This window comes from Pipistrellus hanaki, assembly GCF_964339955.1.
Source record: "Pipistrellus hanaki genome assembly, chromosome: 7".
Classification (NCBI taxonomy): Eukaryota; Metazoa; Chordata; class Mammalia; order Chiroptera; family Vespertilionidae; genus Pipistrellus; species Pipistrellus hanaki.
In genome coordinates this window covers 12,487,192-12,508,680 of record NC_140509.1, presented here as the reverse complement: position 1 = coordinate 12,508,680, position 21,489 = coordinate 12,487,192, and the positions used below count along the sequence as shown (strand labels likewise).

At 51.9% G+C, this 21,489-nt stretch overlaps 1 protein-coding gene across 2 annotated transcripts in view; it reads right to left on the bottom strand.

The window, feature by feature from the left end:
- Positions 1–18,101, bottom strand: part of CUL9 (cullin 9) — a 34,152-nt gene extending 16,051 nt beyond the window's left edge. The window contains exons 1-21 of one of the 2 annotated variants that reach the window (XM_084889765.1): positions 17,826–18,101; positions 17,010–17,613; positions 16,289–16,443; positions 15,445–15,957; positions 14,846–14,981; positions 14,542–14,735; positions 13,904–14,309; positions 12,643–12,835; positions 9,099–9,306; positions 6,542–6,738; positions 5,969–6,186; positions 4,906–5,155; positions 4,714–4,819; positions 3,799–4,026; positions 3,440–3,530; positions 3,124–3,295; positions 1,750–1,855; positions 1,403–1,498; positions 970–1,145; positions 598–731; positions 77–262 (exon numbers count right to left, since the gene is read on the bottom strand). In XM_084889765.1, the coding sequence (XP_084745891.1) occupies positions 77–262; positions 598–731; positions 970–1,145; positions 1,403–1,498; positions 1,750–1,855; positions 3,124–3,295; positions 3,440–3,530; positions 3,799–4,026; positions 4,714–4,819; positions 4,906–5,155; positions 5,969–6,186; positions 6,542–6,738; positions 9,099–9,306; positions 12,643–12,835; positions 13,904–14,309; positions 14,542–14,735; positions 14,846–14,981; positions 15,445–15,957; positions 16,289–16,443; positions 17,010–17,613; positions 17,826–17,945 (4,489 nt within the window). In that variant the 5' untranslated portion in view covers positions 17,946–18,101. The remainder of the gene's footprint in view (positions 1–76; positions 263–597; positions 732–969; positions 1,146–1,402; positions 1,499–1,749; positions 1,856–3,123; positions 3,296–3,439; positions 3,531–3,798; positions 4,027–4,713; positions 4,820–4,905; positions 5,156–5,968; positions 6,187–6,541; positions 6,739–9,098; positions 9,307–12,642; positions 12,836–13,903; positions 14,310–14,541; positions 14,736–14,845; positions 14,982–15,444; positions 15,958–16,288; positions 16,444–17,009; positions 17,614–17,825) is intronic. The other variant, XM_084889764.1, reaches the window with a different exon arrangement.
- Positions 18,102–21,489: the final 3,388 nt, after the last annotated feature.

Here is a 21,489-nt window from a genome sequence, read left to right as displayed (position 1 = left end):
TGACCCCTGGAAATGCCCACAGCAAAGTAGTAAGGAAGAGTAACACCCACAGGGGAGGAGCCCGGCGGGGACTTACGGGGCTGGGGCTGAGTGGACGGCTCAGGAGAAGGCCCCGGCGGAGGTTCCACATGCACCAGCAGGTGGCAAAGGCGACGAACTCGAGAGGCAAAGGATGCTGCTCGACTCAGGGGGTTCCGGGAGCTCTCCCTCTGCTCTAGGTACCGGCCCAGCAGCCACCCCAGGGAGCTCACACCTTCTGCATCTAAGAGAAGGTGGTCCCCATGGGAAACGGGGCAACGGACAGCCCGGGAGGAGGCAGAAGGCGCAACTGTACAAAAAGGTTTGGGGGCCCGCACCTCCCTCCCACCACGGTTTGCTTCAGCTGGAGTCTGGGGATATGGTAGAGGACTGGGGGTGGGGTGGAGGGGAGAGTCAAATGGCAGAGTCTCAGGGAGCAGTCTGAGGAAGGAAAGGAACACTGAAGTGACAGGCCTTTGGGGATAAAGACAGGAACCAAGAGAACCAGGAGCATTAGCCCAGGCGGGGCCTGGGAACGGTGACAAGGAGCTGGTTAGTGGGCCGGGTCGGGATGGTTACCGGGGGAGGTGATGTTCTGCACCAGGGGGCTGACCAGGGCCTCCCAGCAGGTCTTGCCCAGCGCTCGGGCGGCCTCATCATCAGGGAGGAAGCGATCAGCAAAGTTCTGTTCGTGGCGCAGAACCTTGTTCAGTCTGGGGACAAACAGTGTGTGGTCCGGGATTGAAGCATACATTCCCTGTGTCCACAGTCAACTCCTGATCACCCCACGCTCAGTCCGCCCCAGCTCTTCCTGGCACGCACTTCTCACCTGTGTTCATTTCCCTTGTGTCCCAGCCGCTGCTTTACCTTTCAGACTCCACGGCATATCCCCTTCTGCTCCCTTACCCACCTCCTCCGGCCTTTGCCCCGGGCACTGCCAGCCTCACCCACCTGGGGCAGAGCTGCAGCAGGCGCTTGCGGTCCTCTGCTATGTCGCGGCTCCAGGCCTGCGCCCGGATCGTGTAGAAGAGACACGTACGGCGACACAGCTGCTCTCGAAACAGCGGCCAGAACGTGGGCTTGGGGCCCAGGACCTCCACGCCCCGCACTCGGGTGTCGATGCCGCCCTGTAACATGCACACACTTATCTGTCACCTGAGTCACCCAGTCACCAAGCACTACCGAAGCCTGGCCTCACCCGAGTGCCCTAGAGCTACTCGAGACAGTCCTGCGTCTTCGGGACTCAGCAGGGGCCTGCGCCATCCCCAAGCAGACTGAGGAGAAGCCTTGGTCCGAGCCTGGCCCCCAAGTGCAGGAACACAGTCGCTATGGAAACCCTGTGCTGCCTCTGGATCCCCAGACCCCCACCTCCGCCCCTGCCCACCTGCTGGCAGCGCTTTATGCGGATCTGGATGACGGGCCAGAAGCGGTTGAGGTTCTCCAGGAGGACCACCCGGCTGGCAGAAGGCACCACGTTCACCTGGCGGGGCAGGCGAGAGGAGGGAGAGCTGTCACCTCCAAGGTGGGGCTGGAGGGACTGTTGACAGCAACCAAGTGTGTGATGGTGTGTGCCCGCCACTGCTCCTGCACAGAACCCATGGACCCATGCGGATCCACACCACTCACAAGGAGGGAGGGAAATGGAAGTCCCCGGGGGGTGGGCCCTTCCGATAAGGCCCTGGGACAAACAGGACAGGGAGTAAGGAGCAGGGGGATCATGAGGGTCCCTACCATGTTGAGCTCCGTGGTGATGCAGCTGGTGCTGTCACCCCCATACACCGCCACCCTGGCTGGCATGTAACTGGAGTCCTCACTGGCCACCAACAGAGTCAGCTGCCTGGGGGAGGAGAGAGGGCTCAGTCAGAATCAGGGCTCTGAGCTTAGCTCACAACTTCCACCCACCACTTCGTCCTCAGACTCCTGTCCCGCTGCTTAGGCGTCGGTCTTCCCTAGACCCTCTGCTTTTGCCTTTATCTTCCCCAAGTGACTTCATTCAAGCTCATACTTCCACTAAAAATTCCCCAATGACTCCAAATCCACATCTCTACCCTACACTCCTCTCCTGAGCTTCCACAGGCATTTCCATGTCATACCTCAAAGTGGAAGGCACCTCAAGGTCAACAGGCCCAGGTGGAACTATCATCTGTCTTCAGAAACCTCCTCTCTCTTGGAAAGAAAACTGCCATCCCCAGGGCCATAACCGGACTCTGTCACCGTGACATCCCCCTCCGCTTCCCTCCTCGGGCCAATCCCGGGACTCCACCTAAGACGTCCCAGTCCACCCCCTCCTGGCTATTCCATTCCCTCTGCCTAACTGAAGGCAGCCGTTCCTTTTCAACTGGACCACTGCATACACCTCTCAACTCCCATCATGCCAGAGTGAGAGTTCTAAATTTAAACATCCAGTTCTGCCTCTTCCCTTCGTAAAGCCCTTCGGGGGCTCTCCCACGCTGCAGAATAAAGCTCACACCTCTTAGCTCACACAACGTTTTGTGATCTGGCTCAGCCTACTTTTCTGGCTTCATCTCCTGCTGCTTCACTACACATGACCTTCATTCCAACCAAATACACTTACTTCAAGTTCCCTGCACACACCACTGTTCCTTACTCCCATTTTGCTCACATGCTGACCCTCTGCCTAGAATACCCACTGCCCTCTGTTTATCTCGCTATTTTCTACTTCAGAACTCAGCTCAGTCCACCCCTCCTCTGGAAGCCTTCTCCAACCTCTCGGCTGGGCTGGTGATCCCGGGCACATGTCGACCATGTTCTCACTCTGTGCTCAGTCGCCCTGGTTCCCCAACCAGACTGCCAGTGCCCGATGACAGTCCCTATCTTGTCCTGGTAGCTCCAGACCACTGCAGCGCCGGGTACAGAGCGCAGGTTAAACAAGTGCCCGCAGAGAGAGGCTGAGTGAGTCGTGATCTCCTTCAACACTAAGCACAGGAGTGACATCTGTACCTGCTGGGGAGCACGTCGCCAGGTTCAGGGGGGAGGGGGTCTCTGTACCTGGCACAGTCTGTGCCCACTATTCACTGCACAAGATGGGTTTGAGTGTGTCCCTCAGAATTTCAGATGGGGCTGTGCCTGTGGGTGTATGCGCACCTAACAAGAACACCACGGCGCATGTGCAGGGTGATGTGGTGGGAGCCGGTGCTGCCGTTGGACTCCCAGTAGGTCTTGGGATTGCGGTCGGTCAGCTTGCTGGCCCGGTGGGGGTTGGAGGACACCTCCACCTTCTCCCAGCACTTGTCCTCCTTCACTTCCACACTGGAACCTGGGGGGGAGGGGTGGGTGGTGGGAAGGGGTGGCGGTCACAGCCTGGTTAGTTAAGAGAAAAAGGGAAGGGGACTAGAGAGCAGAAGAGAAGGAAGAACAGATGCTGGGTTGGGAGCCAGGAGAAGGCAGAGGGGGCACGAACCCTGGCAGAGATGCCTGAGGAACACGTCAAAGAAGGGGATGTTGATGGGCTGGTAAGTCCGTCTGTGGTCTTCGATCTGGCCCAGCACCATCTGCAGCCGGAACATGAGAGAAAGGGAAAGGAGAGAGGAAAAAACACAGAAAAACAAACAAAATAAAAGACGTATGTGAGAAAGAATCAAAGGGCAACAGATACTCAATCCACTTTCCCCAGATTCTGGAACAACAGGAGCAAGTGAGGTAAAGGTTGGGAAACAAATGCCCCAGGTTTGCTACAACTCGTGACAAACAGGGATGCCAAATGGGGACACACTGAATCCCCTTCCACCTCCCTTGCCCTGTCCCCGCCAGCCTGCCCACCTGAATGCAGCCCGCCAGGATGCTGGAGGTGAGGCTGCTGTACAGCTGGGCGTGCTTCTCGCAGTCGGTCAGCAGGTCGCACAGCTCGCAGGCCAGCAGCACGTGCGCCGAGTGCTTCTCCAGGACTTTGGAGAGGGCCTCCTTGGCCCCCAGGCAGCACAGCACCACCGCGTAGTCCTTGTGCGCGGAGGCCAGGCGGTGCAGGAAGCGCAGCAGCTCCTGAACAATCTGAGCCCAGACCAGAGAGTAACGTGTGGGAAACAAGGACAGGTCACGTCAGGGGGGGTTTGGTAAAGGGAGGGTCGTGGCTGAGATTCTGGAGCAACTCGGAAGCCCAGGGAAAGGAGAGGACCAAAGATGGGAATGGCGCACTGGGGTGCTGGGAGTCGAGGGAGCTGGCAGGAGCTGGGCACATCTCGCCAGGCCTCTTCCTGCCAGGGCCAACCTATCTCAGCAGCCAACCTCGGAGCCCAAACCTCTCGCACCCTGAAGGGCAGGGAGCAGGAATGTCTGGGTTGCTAAATGTGGGCTTCTCCTTAACCCAGAATCTAAATCCAGGTGCCAGCCAAGAAGCTTATATGGGCCATCTCATTTTCTCGTGTTCAGCTTTATGGGGCTTGACAGATGTTGCATTTTTTAACAAATTATAAAGGCAAGACCCTCCACCAGCAAAAAGATTACAATTCGCTTTATTGCGATTCTCGCTTCGTTGTGGTCTAGCACCAAACCCTCAGTACAAGGACGGACACCTCTGTGTCAAAGGCCCAGCTCTGGAGACTCTTAGGTGACATTAGCTGCTTCTTCTTACACACCCTTCCAGTGCCCAGACCCCTCCAGAAAGGCTGAGCTTCCTTCTAGAAGTAACTGGGGCCCAGGCTCCCTTTCCCTCCCCCACCCTTGCCAGGTCGCCGGTACCTCAGAGTCACTGTTGGGGCCACTCAGGCAGTTGAGGCAGGGCTCCAAGACCTCATGCCAGGGAAGGGCCATTGCCTCAGAGTGATCGAGCAGCTGGGTCATGACCCTGTGAGGGGATGGAAACAAGTGAAATCCCTATAGTCTGCCAGCTGCCCTCGCCACCAACACATGGAGCCTGGACAGGTCCCTCACCCCAGCGCAGACAGCAGCAGGGTTTTGTTGGGCCCGGGGGCATCCAGAGTCCGCAGCAACAGGAGGAAGGGCTGGGCCTCCTCCTGGAGGCGCTTGAGGAGGGGCCTCAGGGCACCCCCAGGGCCCCCCTCACAGCTCAGCACACGCTCCAAGTCCAGGAGGAGTTCTGCCGATGGGCCTCCAACCAGGGACCGGATCAGCAGCTCGGGGGACCCATCCTGGCCCTGGGCACCGGGGGGCTCCAGTGTTGCTGCCCAAACACACAGGAGGAAGAAAATACACACAAAGAGGATTCATACAAGTTGGCCAAGCCAAGAAATGGGCAGGTCCTGAAGATCACCCCCAGATTTTCCTCCCATTCGGAGGGCGCCTGCAGATTTTTACAAAACTATAGGGGATTTTCTTTTCTGGCCCCAAATATATAGCCAGCTACATCTGAAAAAATGTTTAGTAAGGCAAACACTGTCACACTTACTGTTTTTAATCTCCTATGTCATACAATTATATTTTATTAATAGGTGTGAACTATGCTGTTACATGTGCCAGTAAACGTTAGCTGGTATAATATGACCCTGCACTAACCTAGCCTGGGGGCTTCAGATAGACACACTAAAGACACTCTTATTTCAATCTCCCCCCATACTCCTGGGTTTTCACTTGTTAAACACAAAGGGTTTCCTCCCTATGGCATCAGTACTTCATGTTTCTAGTCATCAACTTTCTGTACCGGAACTTACAATTTCACCAAAAAAGGCCTCTCTATAAATTACTTTAACCAACCTTTTGGTGTCCAGTAAGACTGTACCGAACCCAAACCACACAGATGGCACCCTCACATGTCTGAAGCCATTCAGAGAAGGCAATTTCCTTGTACCTATTCTAGGTCTCCCTTCCCTCTTGGGCAGGAAGTTCTACTTAAGACCTAACTTGAGCACCAAAGCCTCACTCATTTCCTGAAGGCTCCCTGTGTCCCTCTAATAAGGTCTGAGGATGTACACGGCAGCCTTCCTGGACACCAGCGGGCACTGGCGGACTCCTCACAGTTCCACCCTCCACAATGTACCTGTGCGCTCAGGACTGCCCAGCGGCTCTGAGTAGCGGTTGAGGAGCATCATGAGGATGGTGCGTGTGGTGGGCATGGGGTCAGTCCCCAGGGCTATCCCTGAGTGCCTGAACAAGGTGTCTCTCAGCTCTCGGGTGATAATCTGGTCTCCCAGGGTGTGGTGGTTGCACAAGAGCAGGCTGAGCAAGATCAGGCCATTTCTCACTGCAGAGGAGCACCTGGGAGGAGAGAGGTGGCCGGGGAAGAAATTGCCAGAGGGAACACAATGGAAACAGGAAGTAAATGCACAGGGGGGAAGCCCTGCATCTGGGGAGGAATGGGCTCCAGGGGTCCCCAACTTCAGATCACTCCTCCCAATCCCGAGAAGGAAGGAAAAGTCAGGGTGTCTCTGCTCGCTGGGAGTCGCCCTACCCTTAATCATTTGGCCTTTCTTCCAACGACAGTCAGAGAGGGCCACTGAAGTTTCACCCAGAGGTACAAACAAGGGAATTTTGAGGGGCAGATGAGACTGGGGTAAAGCAGTGGGGACTGGGGCGTAGCAGGAGTTTGGAGTTTGGAGGGTGATGCCCTGACCCCTCAGTGTTCAGCATCAAGATCACCGCTGCAGGAATGGTAAGGAGCAGGCTCTCAGAGCCCGGGCGGGTGGCTGAGTCGATGCTGGCAAAGATCTCTCTGGTCATGTGCACATCAAACAACGCGTGGACAGAATCTTGGCTGGCCAAAAAATCGAGGTTCTCCGAGGAACTGGCAATGGCCAGCATCTTCAGTGCCTGCAAGGGACACATGGAAGCAGAGTTGGCAGTGAGGAGAGCCACCAGGCAGAGGAAGGAGAGAGCCAGGCCATCCTTCTAGATCTCAAACTTTGGGGGAGCTGAGCTGTTTTACAAACAGGCAAAGTAAGAGATGGAAATGGAAAAGGCACTGATGGGACATTAAATGCTAAAAAACAAAAACAAAAGGAAAAAGACAAAATAAAGCAAAGAACCCTAAAGCCTCAGTGGTGGTAACATCAGTCCACAGTTCCGCTCTACCAGCACCTCTCTGCCCCCTCCCCGGCAGTCTAACTGCGCCTGGCTCCTCACTGCATGGAGGAGGCAGCAGAACAAGGCTGGCTGACGGATGGCTGCCCCTCCCGCAGCGTGGCCTCAGAATGTGGCCCTTTCAGAGCATTCAGTTGTCTGCAAAAGCTTTCCTTGAAGTTGTTTCCTTCATGCTTGCCACTCTTCCATTTGCAAAACCTCTCTTCCTCTGACTTCTATAACTTCGTCTACCGGGGTGTTCTCCCTCCCTCTGCCTAGTCCTTAAACATGGAAGTTCCCATCCCCCTTTTCTCACTCTGCATGCCCTCCCTTGGCAACCGTGGCCACTCCCGTATCTTCAGTTACCACCTACATGCCAACACTCCAAACCTATGGCCCTGGCCTCCAAAACCAGTGCCCCGCCCTCCGCAACAAGGCTACCTGGGCTTTCCCACTGGCAGATAGTTTAATTATAGGAAAAAATACTTGCAATGTGCAAACTTGTTTGCTCGTACTATACAAAAATAAAATAAAATAAAGATGAACGTTCTACCACTGGAGTAGAGAATGTCTCCCCTGGGGAAAGAGTTGGCTCTTGAGAAGAAACCCTCTAGGAATCAGAAATAATTCCCAGGACAATCACCCTCCTGAGACCTGAACCCTAAAAGCAAGTGGTGCCGAAACCGGTTTGGCACAGTGGTAGAGCGCTGTTGGTCTGCGGACTGAGGGGTCCCGGGTTCGATACCGGTCAAGGGCATGTACATTGGTTGCGGGCGCATCCCCGGTGGGGGTGTGTGCAAGAAGCAGCTGGTTGATGTTTCTCTCTCATCGACGTTTCTAGCTCTCTATCCCTCTTTCCTCCTCTCTGTAAAAAATCAATAAAATATATTTAAAAATAAAAAAATAATAATAAAATAAAAGCAAGTGCTGCCTTATAGTAAGATTTTCTCCCTTTGGCTACCCCACACTCTCCCAATTAGCTGAATTCTTAGACCTTCTGTTAGATGCAAAATGATGCAATTTTGCTACAGGGCAAGAGGCAAATGCTATATTTTGGTCATGCAACTTGAAAAGGTCAGGGAATTCTTTAAGCAGACATGGCCTATGCTTGGCTGCTCTTGGGAGCGGCAGCACCTAGGAGGCCCACACAGAAAAGAGCCCCCCCCCTCTCCCCCGCCCCCCCCCCCCCCCCGGGCTCTCCCTGGGACAGCCGCTCCAGGAGGGCTGTGCTCCTATCTGCGCACCGCCTTTGTATCGGAGGGAAGCACTCTCATACCTGAGGCCTACAGTCCCCCTCCAGGACCCTCCGGCTACACAGAGCACACCCTGCCCGCATCCTGCCACCCGGCATGTATGTCTGGATCATTCTGGAAGCCAATTCTCTTAAGCTCCCTGGACAAGGGCCTCCCTTCTCCATTTTCTGGTCCCAGGGTGGCAAGACAATGGCAATGTTGGCTTTGCTTTACACACATATGGGAGGGGGTATATCCTGTGTAAGGGTAAAAACTCAGGTCAAAGGGTAAAAACCTACTCTGTCATGTTTAGAAAATTAGTCTTTAACCAGACACCTAATTGTAACTAAAACGGCATGGAAAATTCAACATATCTAAAACCTCAACTCCTGACCTTCTCCCATTCCTCTTCCTCCTCCAATATTCTTCCACCTAGTAAATAGCCACCTCCATCCATCTGCTGCTCAATTTCAAACCTGCAGTCATTCTTAAAGACATTTCTCCCTTTCTTCAAGCATGCACTCGACCTCCAACCAGGGGTCTTCAAACTACGGCCCGCGGGCCACATGCAGCCCCCAGGGGAGTCTGATCCTGCCCGCCAGGTTTTTTGGGCAGTGAGCACAGCCAAGGTGTTACAGTAGGGATTAGTAGTTCATATAGTCGGCCCTCCAGCTCTCTGAGGGACCGTGATCTGGCCCCCACTTTAAAAAGTTTGAGGACCCCTGTCCAAGACTGTCCAGCTGGAACTCTTAAACCCATCTGCATCTTTTGGTCCCAAGGTCTCCTCCCTCATCTAAATCACCACAGTACCGCCCAGAGGACAACAGCCCCCCCCCCCCACCGCCCACCTCCCCCAGCACTCACTCCCAGGCCACTCACCGCCAGCCCTGCCTGCTGCACCAACACGGAAGTCTTGTATTCTTGCATGCAGACCAGCACAGCGTAGATGCCACCCTCCCTGGCAAAGAGGGGGCGCCATTCGTGCTTGGTCATGAGCAAGTACAGGAGGCGCAGGGCCAGCACCACCACCATCTTCTCTCCCACCTGGGTGGTCAGCAACTCCACCAGGGTCTTCACTAGCTTCTCTCTGGGAGGAGAGAAATTGGAGTTTCCCACCCCAAGAGTCATGCTGACTCCCCGCCTAACCCTACACACCAAGCCCAGTCCCTCACCCCTCACCCCGTCCATCCTGCTCTTCTTGCCTCAGTCTCACTGCTGATGCCTCCTCCCCGGCAGTGTAACTGCCTCTGGCTCCTCACTGCATGAAGGAGTCAGCAGAACAAACTAGTTACAAACTGGCTCATCTTTTCAAATAAGTCTATAAATTCAATGAAATTCTAAACAAAATGCCTAAAAAGTTTATTTTTTTAAACATGATAGGCAGATTTAGGCCCAGGAAGGTAAAATATGCAGGAACAGTAAAAAAAAAAAAAAAAAAAAAAAAAAAAAGTTTGGAAAGAAATAATAGTAGACTTATCAAAATATAAAGTTCTAATATTTAATTGAATAATTAAATGTTATTTAATTAAATAATTTAATCTAATAATTAAAACTCTGGAAATAATACAGGGCAGTCAAACAGATCAACAGATGAGAAGAGAGACAAGGGCCGCATCTCAGTCAGAAAGGACAGGAAGGACCATGCAAAAGTGATGTGGACACACCTAGCTATCCATCTGAAAAAAATAAAGCTGGAACTCTGCTTCACTTCATTTGCAAAAATAAATAGCAAACATTTTAAAATAAACATAAAAATCAAAATCGTGGATATTTTTAGAATATATATGGAAATACATATTTTTTTATTTTGGTTCATCCTTACCTGAGGACATTTTTTCCATTTATTTTTTCAGCTTTTTAAAAAACTGATTTCAGAGAGGAAGTGAGAAGGAGAGAGAGAGAAACATCAATTATGAGAGAATCATTGATCGGCTGCCTCCTGCATGCCCCCCCAGGCATGTGCCCTGATTGGTATCGAACCCTGACCTCCTGGTTCATAGGTCGACGCTCAACCAGCTCAACCACTGAGCCAAGTCAGCTGGGCTCCACTGATTTTTAAAGAGAGTGGAGGGAGGAAAGGAGAAGGGAGGGAGAAAAAGAGAAAAAGAGAGAGAGAGAGAGAGAGAGAGAGAGAGAGAGAGAGAGGGAGGAAAATATCAATGTGAGAGAGACACACAGATTGAATTCCTCCCACCAGAGACTCTTCAGTACATGGGCCCATACTCTAACCACTGAGCACAATGGCCAGAGCGGGAAATATTTTTGTAATTATGAAATAGGATAAACCCTCTTAAGTAGGACATAAAATCTAGAAGCCAAAATAAAAGTTGAAAAACATAGCAACACTATAATCTAAAATTTGAGCACAATGAAAGGCACTATTGACAAAGTTAAGAGATAAGCAACAAGAGTCAGAGGGAGGGTCCAGTGGAAAAGCTATCGGAAGGGAAGGAAGGAACACGCCCGAGTCCCTAGATCACAGTGACCATCACAGAGGGGGAAACCACACAGACAGAGATGCGTATTGAGGAGGCAGTCTATGAACTATGGAGTTAAGAAACACAAAAGGAGAAATTCTGGGAAAAAAGGCAAATGAAGGTACTGGGAAAGTCCTGTTTTTATCTGTCTTTTCTCATGCTTTATGATTTCAATGTGAGTCAAATACGCTTAAATATATATCCCCTTCCGTAGTCATGGTTCTGACAAATGAGCTAACATACATAAGTACTGTATCTGAGTAGGTATAGAAATATAAATAAGGATATTTATGGAAATGTTAACAGTGACTATCTCTGCATAAAGGGTTTCAGATGATTTTTACCCTTATAATTTTCCCATTTTCTTACAGTGAGCATGAATCATTTTACACTGAGGAAATAGTTATGATTTTGAAAAAAAGGCAAGCAAGATATTTGAAACCTAACAGATTAGTATCCAGAATGTCTATAAATCAATAAGAAAAAGGCCCAGTAAGAAAGTGGGCAAGAAGGAAGAACAGAATATTTAGCCCAGCCAGTATGGCTCAGTAGGTGAGCGTCAAGCTGTGAATCAGGACGTAATGGTTTGATTCCCAGTCAGGGCACTGGGTTGCAGGCTCTACCCCCAATGTGGGATGTGCAGGAGGCAACCAATCAATGATCCTCCCTTATTGATGTTTCTGTCTCTCTCTCCCTTCGTCTCTGAAATAAAAAATATATATTAAAAACAAAGAAACAAACAAAAAAACAATATTTATAGAAGAAACACAACAAATGGGTGCAAATACACCTAACTTCACTACAATTAAGTAATTAAAGCAAGGAGCTACAAATCATTTTAAATTTTGCCAATCAGATTCTTAAAATATGCTAATATTCAGTGTTGGCAGACGTGAGGGAAACTGACCCATTAGAACACTGTATTTGAACTTGGACATAATCATATTGCAGAGCCTACACAGAGTGAAAATATTGAGGCAGCTCTGTGTGTACTGACAGGGAGAGCCCTGTTAGACATACTGAGTGCGGGAGAAAAGCTGCAGAAACACGTAGTGCGATTACATATATTAAGATACAAACTCGGGCCGGGACCGGTTTGGCTCAGTGGATAGAGCGTCGGCCTGCAGACTGAGAGGTCCCGGGTTCGATTCCGGTCAAGGGCATGTACCTTGGTTGCGGGCACATCCCCAGTGGGGGGTTTTCAGGAGGCAGCTGGTCGATATTTCTCTCTCATCAACATTTCTAACTCTCTGTCCTTCTCATTTCCTCTCTGTGTAAAATCAATAAAATATATTTAAAAAAAAAAAAAAAAAAAGATACAAACTCGGGAAATGTTCTATATCCAAACACACCAACAAATGTAAAACTAGAGAAGGTCAGAAGGATACACGCCTGAATGACAGTGGTGAAAAGAAATTAGCTTTTCATTCTATGTTCTTTTATAGTCTTCAGGTCTTTTAAAATGAGAATGTATTTGTTTATTATTTACATCACTAAGGGGTATTAAAAACCCATTTCAAAATAGCCAATAGGAAGGTAGGAAAAAATAAGGAAAAAGAAAAAAAACTCAAGTTCTCGAGCCAAAAGAACCTAGGTTTGAATCCTAGCTCTGCTTTCTGTCAAACTCTGGGCAAGTTGGTTAAACTCCCTAAGCCTCAGCTTCCTCACCCATACAACGGGATGAGAATAGGTGTAATCTTTCTCAGATGACAGGACTTAATGAGAATGAGAGCAAAGCTTGAAGCCCAGAGCCTAGCAGAAAATAAATGCTGACAATATTAGCCATGGTAATAGTCCATCCTCCTGCTCTGTTGCTCCTCAAACGGACTCTCCTTTTACCCCTCGCCTTTCTAATTCTTAATCTCATAGATCCTTCCCACCGGACTACTCCCCTCCCCTCACCCCACTGGGTTAAACCAAACCGCTTCCCTCTCCACTATTCCAACCTCAGGGATCTGTCAGGACGGACCAGAGGGTGGTCCCGCTCAGTGAGCTCCTCCACAGCCTGAGACAGGGCACTGAGGCTCGAAAGCTGCAGGTTTGTGTCCAAGCTGGAGATCTGCATAGTAGCCACAACCGCCGCCACTTGCTGCTCCAGGGAGCTGCGTGGACCTGGGCCCCGCAAGGCTCTAGCCATTTCTGAAATAGATGAGGGAAAGGCAGAGGCTTAAGAAAGCATGGCACCTCCAAGTTAAAAGTCCTTCAAGGTCAAGCCCCGTTTTCCTACCGACATCCTATATAATAAAGAGCTAATATGCTAATTAGACCAAACAGCAGAACCACCGTCTGGACAACCTTCTGGACAAAGCCAGGACTGTGAGGGTCGAGCTCCTTGCACAAATTTCGTGCATCGGGCCTCTAGTGTTAATGTATTATTCGTTATTGTAGCTTGCATTCAGAACATATCCAATTATGTTAAAAACATGTAATAGTCAAACACTGCCCTAGCTAGTTTGCTCAGTGGTTAGAGCATCAGCCTACGGACTGAAGGGTCCCAGGTTCGATTCTGGTAAAGGGCACAAGCCTGGTTTGTGGGCTGAATCCCCACTAGGGGGCATGCAGGAGGCAGCCGGCCAATGATTCTCTCATCATTGATGCTTCTATCTCTCTGTCTCTCTCCCTTCCTCTCTGAAATCAATAAAAAGTATAAATTTAAAAAAAAAAAAAAAAACATATTTAAAAAAAGAAAAATAGTCAAACATTGAAGACAAAGATTCCCTAGAAAATGGGCCCTCCTTTTCCAGGGATACTAAAGGGAGCTGTGATTGATTAGATACAATCAAGACCAAAGGAAGAAAAATTGATATATGCTTCCAAATCATTTTCCTGTGCAAATGTGACCTTTTTTTTTTTTTTTTTTTTTTTATAATATATATATCCTCACCCAAGGATATTTTTTCATTGATTTTTAGAGAGAGTGGGAGAGAGAGGAAAAGACAGAAACATTGATGTGAGAGAAACACATCGATTGGTTGCCTCCTGCATGTGCCTGACCAAGGTCCTGACCAGGAGGAGCCTGCAACTGAGGTACATACCCTTGACCGGAATCAAACCCAGGACCCTTCAGTCCATGGGCTAACACTGTATCCACTAAGCCAAACCAACCTTTTTTCATGTCTTTCCCTCTTCCCTGACTGCTCATTTCTCTGGAGACCACCCAGGACTTTTTCCAACTTTACTGCCCTCCCCTCTCAGCACGTAACTCACCACTAGCTGCCTCCTTTATCCTGGGGGACAGAGACAGCCCCTCCGTCAGCAGAAGCTGGTTAAACAGCTGTGAGTCACTCTGTGCCACAGGGGGCTCCGTCTCCCCCTTGGCAGGCTCTGCCTCCGCTGCGTGGGGCTCAGCCGCGGCTGCAGAGAACTCTGTCTCTTCCTCGGAGACCCGGGCCTCTGGCTTGAACTCCTCTTCTGGGTCTGGGGTGACGGAGCGGCTTGGTGAAGACGAGGAGCTGCTTAGCTCAGCAGGTCGCAGCCCGTACTTGGTGTAGATTTTGGAGTTGAGCAGGTCACTGAGGGTGCTCCCCACAAACCGGTTCCGGAGAACCTGCAGCACACCTTCAGCCACCTCTGTGGGCACGGAGATCTCCCCGAGGGCCTCTTCATCCGGGGGCTGTCAGCAGGGGGGTTCGCGTGTCAGGAACAAGCGGGCACCAAGGTCCCGGGGACGAGTGGCCACCTTCGCCATGCCTTCCACACCGCTCCTCACCGCATTTGTCTCCTCCCACGGCAGCACCCTCATACTCTCTAACCTATTCACAAGCCTCCTCCTAAGCACCCCTATACCTACAATTCCCTTGGACACCCCGACTTCTAACCCCCTCAGTGTCTCAGGCCTGTGATACCTCGTCCAGGTTCTCCCGAAGACTCTGAAAAATTGGCTGCTGCTCACATACGTCCAACTTCCTGATGAAGAAGAGCAGTTCCCACCACTCAGCCTGGGTCAGGTATCCCGGCTTCTCATTCTCCCGAGGCTCAGGCTGGAGATACGGCAACAAGCAGAGCCCATCCACGGGCTTCCAGTCCCAGGAGGGAAGTGCTGAGGACAGAGTGGATTTCTGAGCCTCGGGGACAGCTGCCAATTAGGAGTGGCTCCATCCCAGTCTCCTCCGTGCAGACACCACACTGTCAATGCCCTCTGAGGCTCACCTGTGCCCACCAGAGCGGGCCCTGCCGCCTTCTCCGCAGCTGCAGACGCTGTATCCGCAGCAGCTTCCTCGGGGCCCAGGATCTCTAGCATGTGCCAGTGCACCCAGTAGGTGCGACCCATCGACTGCCAGAAGACCTGGTGTGGAGCGAGGCAGAGGGAGTAAGAACAGAGAGGGCTCACCGTTGGAGTCCTGGGTTGTGCAGGCTTGAGAGGCCGTGCTGGGCCAAGACGGGGGCACAAGCCCTCAGGTGCACGCCTGGCCAGGCTTGGGAAACCCTCTGTACAGCAAAAGGCTCCTTTTCCCTCCCTGCCTCTCACCTCTTCCTAACCTTGATGGCCTCTGCATCTACGCTTCCTCCCAGCAGGCTACACCAGTAGGGGGCAGGGGTTCTGTTTCCTGGGTGTGATTCTCTCCTTGAGCTCACAGCCCACCTACTCCCGCTGGATTTTTCTCAGGCCCCCGAAGCCTCCCTCCTAGTGCTGATCCCCTCGTGGGTTTTCTCCTTGGGTGGCCTACCAGAGTCCCCTGCACGGAGGCCCCAGCTACGCGCCACCCAGCAGGATGCCCATGAGTGTCCCCCGCCACACGCTCGCTCACCTGCACAGGGGGCACGCCGTTGTTGCTCTGCCGGAACTTGCCCTCTTCCCCAGCACTGACCTCCTCGTAGTCATCCAGCATCCGCACCCGCATCCCCGGCACCAGTGTCCGCTGCACGTATTCACCGTAGCCGCTGCGGCTAGAGAACTCGTACCGCTGGCGGAAGGCCCGTTCTCGCTTCCTGGGGGTGGTCGCAGTGGTGGGGAGCACACTGCTGGGGCGTGGAAGGCAGGGCTGAAAGATGGACCGGGAGGGCCGGGGAGGCGACACGCCCCTGGCGCCGAGGTTCTGGGCCCAGCCCATGCTCCACACCAGCTCCGAGATGAGGCTGCCCACAGCCATACTGAACTCCAGCTCCCGCTGCCCCCGGCTTTTCTCCCGGGCCAACTCCTCCCCTGGGGACAGGGGGCCTCGGTCTCCGGTCCCTGGCTCTGGACTGTCGTTCAGCTGGTCCAGCAAGGAGGTGACACACAGGTAGCGTTTCACCAGGGAGAAGAGCAGCTTTCCTGGGATCTGTAGGACACAGGCGGTGGTGCAGGTTCATCTCCCAACTCGAACCCCTCCTCTCCCCTCACCAGCATCCTCTACAGAAAAACAAAGGCCTCATCCACATGCCTATAGTTCTCAAACGGTGATGTATATAAGAAACACACCACACGTGTCTTAAAACACAGGTTCCTGGGTTCTAACCTCAGGAGTTCTGAGTGGGGAGGGGGGCGGGAACCGTCATGTTGAGCATTTCCCAGGTGGCTCTGATGCCGAGGCAGCCCTGAACCACACTGTCGGAAACGATGCCCAAGGCCCACAAGAGCATTTGCCCCACAGCCGGAGGCGGGCTGAGTACCTGAGGCAGATGAATGCCCTCAAAGGCCATGCAGTGCTCCTCAGAGGATGTGGTCTCTGCAAACAGCTCCAGCAGAGTATAGCGGCTGTCAAAGTCCATGTGCTGCTCGATGCCATCTTGCTGGCTCAGTGACAGAAGGACGTGAGCCCGACTCCCTGTAATCCACACCCAATCCGTATCTTCTCCTCAATCCCCGATACTTTCCCTCTGTCTTTCCTAGACTCTCCATCCCCTACCAGAGGTCTCCACTTCTCTGTGGCTGAGACTCACAGTAAGACAGACATCTTACATGGCAGCCTGATGTGGGTGTATATACTATGTCTATAATCGAAACATAGATTTCATGCTACAAAACTTACCTTAAATGCTAATACTAATATTTTACGCTTTTAAAAAAATGTTGGTTATAACTCACCAAACTGGTTTTACAACTACGCGCCACCCATGACAGAGGGAAGAAGAATAGAGAGGATTCACCAACTAATGAATCTCTACCCAGTTTAAAAATATAAACCTACCCTATTCTCTTCTGTCACTGCACTGAGAATGAACAAACCAACCAGTTCCTATCGTTCTATCCTATGCAGATTAGTAAGTAATGGCCCGTTAGCCTTTAGGCTTCCTCTGCATTGAATTGGTATCAGGGTTGGGAAATCCTTCCTGTCCTGTTCTTACTCCTCATGGCCCCGTCCTCTGCCTTCCTCCCCCGGCTATCTCTTACCGGCATCGTGGGCTGCCAGAGCCTGCAGCAACTTGCCGGCACTCCGACGGATCTGAGGCTCAGGGTTGCACAACATGTGCATGAGCAGGTCCAGGGCTCCTGTCTCCCTGAAGACCCCGGTGAGGGGCCCGATGCTGGCGTAGGCACTGAGCACGTGGATAGTGTGGAGCACAGCGGCCGTGAGGCTCGAGGTGCCACCTTCTGCCAGCTGCCTGGCAGCCCTCCGCACCAGCGCCCGCACATCGGCTTCCATCTCTCCCATCGCCACGTCATCCAGGCCTCCTGGGTCTCGGGGAAAGCTTCCTGAACCCCCGGCCGGTTCGCGCCGAGGTCCTTTAGAGAGTGCCCACTCACCTAGCAGCGCGGGGCAATTGGCATAGACCTCGGCGGCCGACAGCCACATGAGGATGTGCTCTGCCTTGCCCTCTTCCACACCCACTCTCCCCGCTTCCCCATACTTCCGGACGCTCCATCGGATCAGGTATTCAGGACGTCCATCGTGCCCAGGGCGCTGTCGGATAAGTTCTTCAGGATGTGCCTGCAGCCGGGGCCCCAGAGGCACCATGAGGTCCCCAGAGCGCCGTTCCCCCACCATCCTGACCTCCTGGGACACACAAGCAGAAAGATAAAGGTCATATGAGGACACACAAGCAGAAAGATAAAGGTAATATGGAATAAGGGGAAAGACTACATGGGGGGTGGGGGGTAGAATCTTGAGACAGATAGGGTGGGTAGTGATGGGTAGGGTTACATGATGGAATTTAGGGGCCCAGTAGAAAAGCCAAGAATAGCATGAAATAAGTAACTTGAACATACTCTGGCGCTAACTGCATCTTGACCAAGAGCACTACAGATGTTTTTTGCAGCCTCACTTGCTTTTCTTCCTAATTGGAACTCGTAAAGCATGCAGTGCCGAATATGTTCTTCATCCGCCATCTTCTTAGCCCTAGTTTTGCAACAAAAACCAAACCAAACACAAACTTTTTCAAGCAAAACTTGTTAATTGCACTTCACACGTTCTGTAGATACCACGTGTTTGAAGGTTATGTCAATACAAGTCAACGCCAAGCAAGATTTTAAACGAATGTTTAAAAACGACATTAATTATTACTAGACCCGATACATGTAAGAATGGAGGGAAAACAGCTAAGAATAAAACAAAGAGGTTTAAGAAATGGAAGCAGTTATAAGAAAAGGCAAGGTAACAAAAAGAGTTGATCGTTAAGCAGGACAAACAGATCAGGACTGAGAAGGGTGACAAGTATGAGCAAGAAGGACAGCAGCATGGGAGACAGTGGGGTCAGAACAAGTGAGGAAAGTCAGGGTGGGGGAGGGGGTATAAATGACAGGGTAAAGCAGGAATGTGGATATAGAGGAGAGATATAAAGTTTATTAATGAAAGGAGAGTGGGCTGGAGACACCCACATCCAGATGGCTGGATGGGAAAAGTGGATGAAAGTATTGTCAAAGCACAAAACTCTAGGGAGGGAGGGTATATATGGGAGGATGGGGTGGGGGGCAATGTTAAAATATGTACACAGATAATAATTTAATAAAAAAAATGTAAAAGGAGCTGGGACCGGTTTGGCTCAATGGATAAGAGCGTAGGCTTGGGGACTGAAGGGCCCCGGGTTTGATTCCGGTCAAGGGCATGTGCCTTGGTTGCGGGCATATCCCCAGTAGGGGGTGTGCAAGAGGCAGCTGATCGATGACTCTCTTCGATGTTTCTAACTCTATCTCTCTCCCTCTCTGTACAAAAATCAATAAAATATATTTTTTTAAAAATGTAAAAGGAAAAAAAAATTTAAAAAAATTAATAAATAAAAAAGAAAGTATTGTCAAAGGAGGAAGGGTCCAGGGAACCAGGTAAAATAACGGGAGGTAAAGACCAGACCCCATCCTCCATTTGTTCTACACGTGTGGTGAGGGTCTAAATCAGGCAGCTATGGAGGGAGGTGGTAATCATGGAGTTGAAGGGCTGGGGATGAGGTCAGGAGATGGTGGAGGTATGAGAGAGGAAACGCAGGGCAGATTTCAGAGTCAGATAAAGGTGACTCTGAATGTTGGCTCACTGACTTCCTAGGTGTGTAGTTTTGGGCAAGTTACTTAACCTCTGAGCCTCAGTTTCCTCCTCTGCAAGATGGGAGTGATGTTCACACTGAACTCATGAACACGGAAGATCAGCCATGTAAAGCGCCGAGAACAAACAGCCTCTCCGCACACAGTGAATGCTCTGTACACATGACCTAACAGCACTGCTCTCAGATGGGGAAGGTAGGCCAGTCCTCGGATGGGACACTATGAAGTCAGGTTATAAAGGGGCGCAGGGTGATGGCCATGCTAATAACCCAAAAAAGACAGGTATGAAATAAAAAGAGTGTGGGGCAGCAGGGAATGGCGAGGATAAGAATGGAAGGTAAACCCAGCTGAAGAAATGGTAATCAGGATAGGGGTCATGTTGGGGTACAAGAATAGAAGATGAGAGTAAAAAAAAAAGAAAAAAAAAAAAAAGGTGTGAAGAGAGGGGAAATGCAGGGTGTGGTCCCCCATGGAAGCAGGGGGTCTAGTTACCATGGGGCAGAACAAGACTGGAAGGAAACCGGTGACGTGATGACCAACAACTGATGGGCAGGGTGGAGAAGAGAAGTAGAAGGAATGGAGAGGCCCACGTTTGGGGGATGGGTGACTACACGGAGCAGTACACGGAGGAATGAAGGTGAGGTCTGGACGCGAGGCAGAGGCAGCCGGTGGGTGCAGGCAGCAAGGTCAGGCCCCAGCTTGCAGAAAGGCAGGCAGGGCGGCGCAGGCCAGGGCGGCGGTGGGAACAGGTTTGGGGGTGGGGTGAGCGGGGGGAAGGGGGAAACACGCGGTCCGGGGAGGCTGACGAGACCGGGCGACTCTCAGGGAGCAAGACCTGGCTCCCGGCGTCGCCCCAAGAAAACTGAGTGAGGGGCCGGGGAGGGCGAGGGCAAGGACTGGGTCCACGCGGAACTCTCCTCTCACCTCCCACTGCCCGGCTCGGCCCTCGCTGGAACCCCGAGGCCGGTCCCGCCGTCCTGGCCCCGCCCCCTCAGCGGCTCGCTTCCGGGTCACACGGCGAGCGCACGCCCCGCGGCGCCTACGGGTCCCCCCGCGGCCCACCGCGGGGCGGAGCGGAGCATGCGCGGTCGGCGAGCTGCCGCACCGGCGCCGCAGGCGGAGCCCGCGGCCGCAGTCACGTTGTTCCGTGCCTTTGCAGCAGTAGGCAGCGCTTTCCTTCCACTAGCAACTTTGGAGAACCCCCTTCCCTTCCTCTGGGTGTGCTTCCTCATCCCCCTGAAACCTGTAACCCACACTCCCACCTAGGGCCGTCCTTTGAGGTTTGATTAGGTCACGTGGCCACGAGTTTCCCAAACCCCTCAGCAATGCTGTGGATTGGTAGTCAGTTCCTATTAATTAAAATTGCTTATCTCTGTGTTGACCTAGGCACCCAGCAAAGCCGGGCTCGTAGATGAGATCCCCAGCCCAGCGAAATGTTTCTTATATCGTTCCGAGTTTAACAGCGCAAAGCGCTCCTTAGTATTGCTGTTGTTTTCATCAAGCAACTAGGCTTCCTTCTCAGAGCAGCAGCTTTTGGGGTGTAATTCCTGTTCAGACCTCCATCCCTCCCTAGATGGAAAAACAGAGGCAAAGATCCCACAGTCTGTGCACAAAAATGATACATTTATTGAAAGAGTAATTTTTTTTTAATACAAAAGAAAGCTCTGTACATAGGACTGTGACCACGTCCACTATTCCTGGGTCAGCATCCCAGGGAAGTAGAAATCACTGACATACACACCTCACACTCACACACACATTCACTCAAGCGCAAGCTCGCGCACACACCCACACACCCACACACCCACACCCACAAACACACACACCCCAGAGCCACCAGGGAAGGGAAACACCAAGGGTTGCTGCACATATAAATGCCACCTTATCCCTGATGCACGCATGTTCTCCCCAGGCCATGCTCACACAACACACACTATAAGCACTTTGCCTGATTCACTCACTGGGTCTGTCTTTTGTGGGAAGGAGAGGAGGAATTCATCAAGGTCTCCTCTCCTGGTGGGGGAGTTGAAAGTGAGTGAGTGAGGGTGGAGTGAAACAAGAGCAGAGAAAAGGGCTGGGCAGTTACAGACCTGAGTCCCAAGCCCCCCCACTCTCTGGCCCCTGATTTGCCATGCCCCAGCCTTGTAAGCCACCCATCAGCCCCAGCTCTCTCCAGGAGAAAGCCCAGAAAGGTGACTTCTATCTTGGCACCCGAAATTGGGGCAAGACAGCAATGGGGGTTAGAGGTTAGGGGGTACTCAAAAAATGTTGGCAAATCACCCCCTTGATAACTAGGCTGTGCGCAAAATCTCCCCCCACCCCTTCACCTAATCACAGAAGCAGGCTTGTTCCTACTGAAGGCAGTCATAGGGTTAATAAAACTCCACCCCAACGGCTGCCC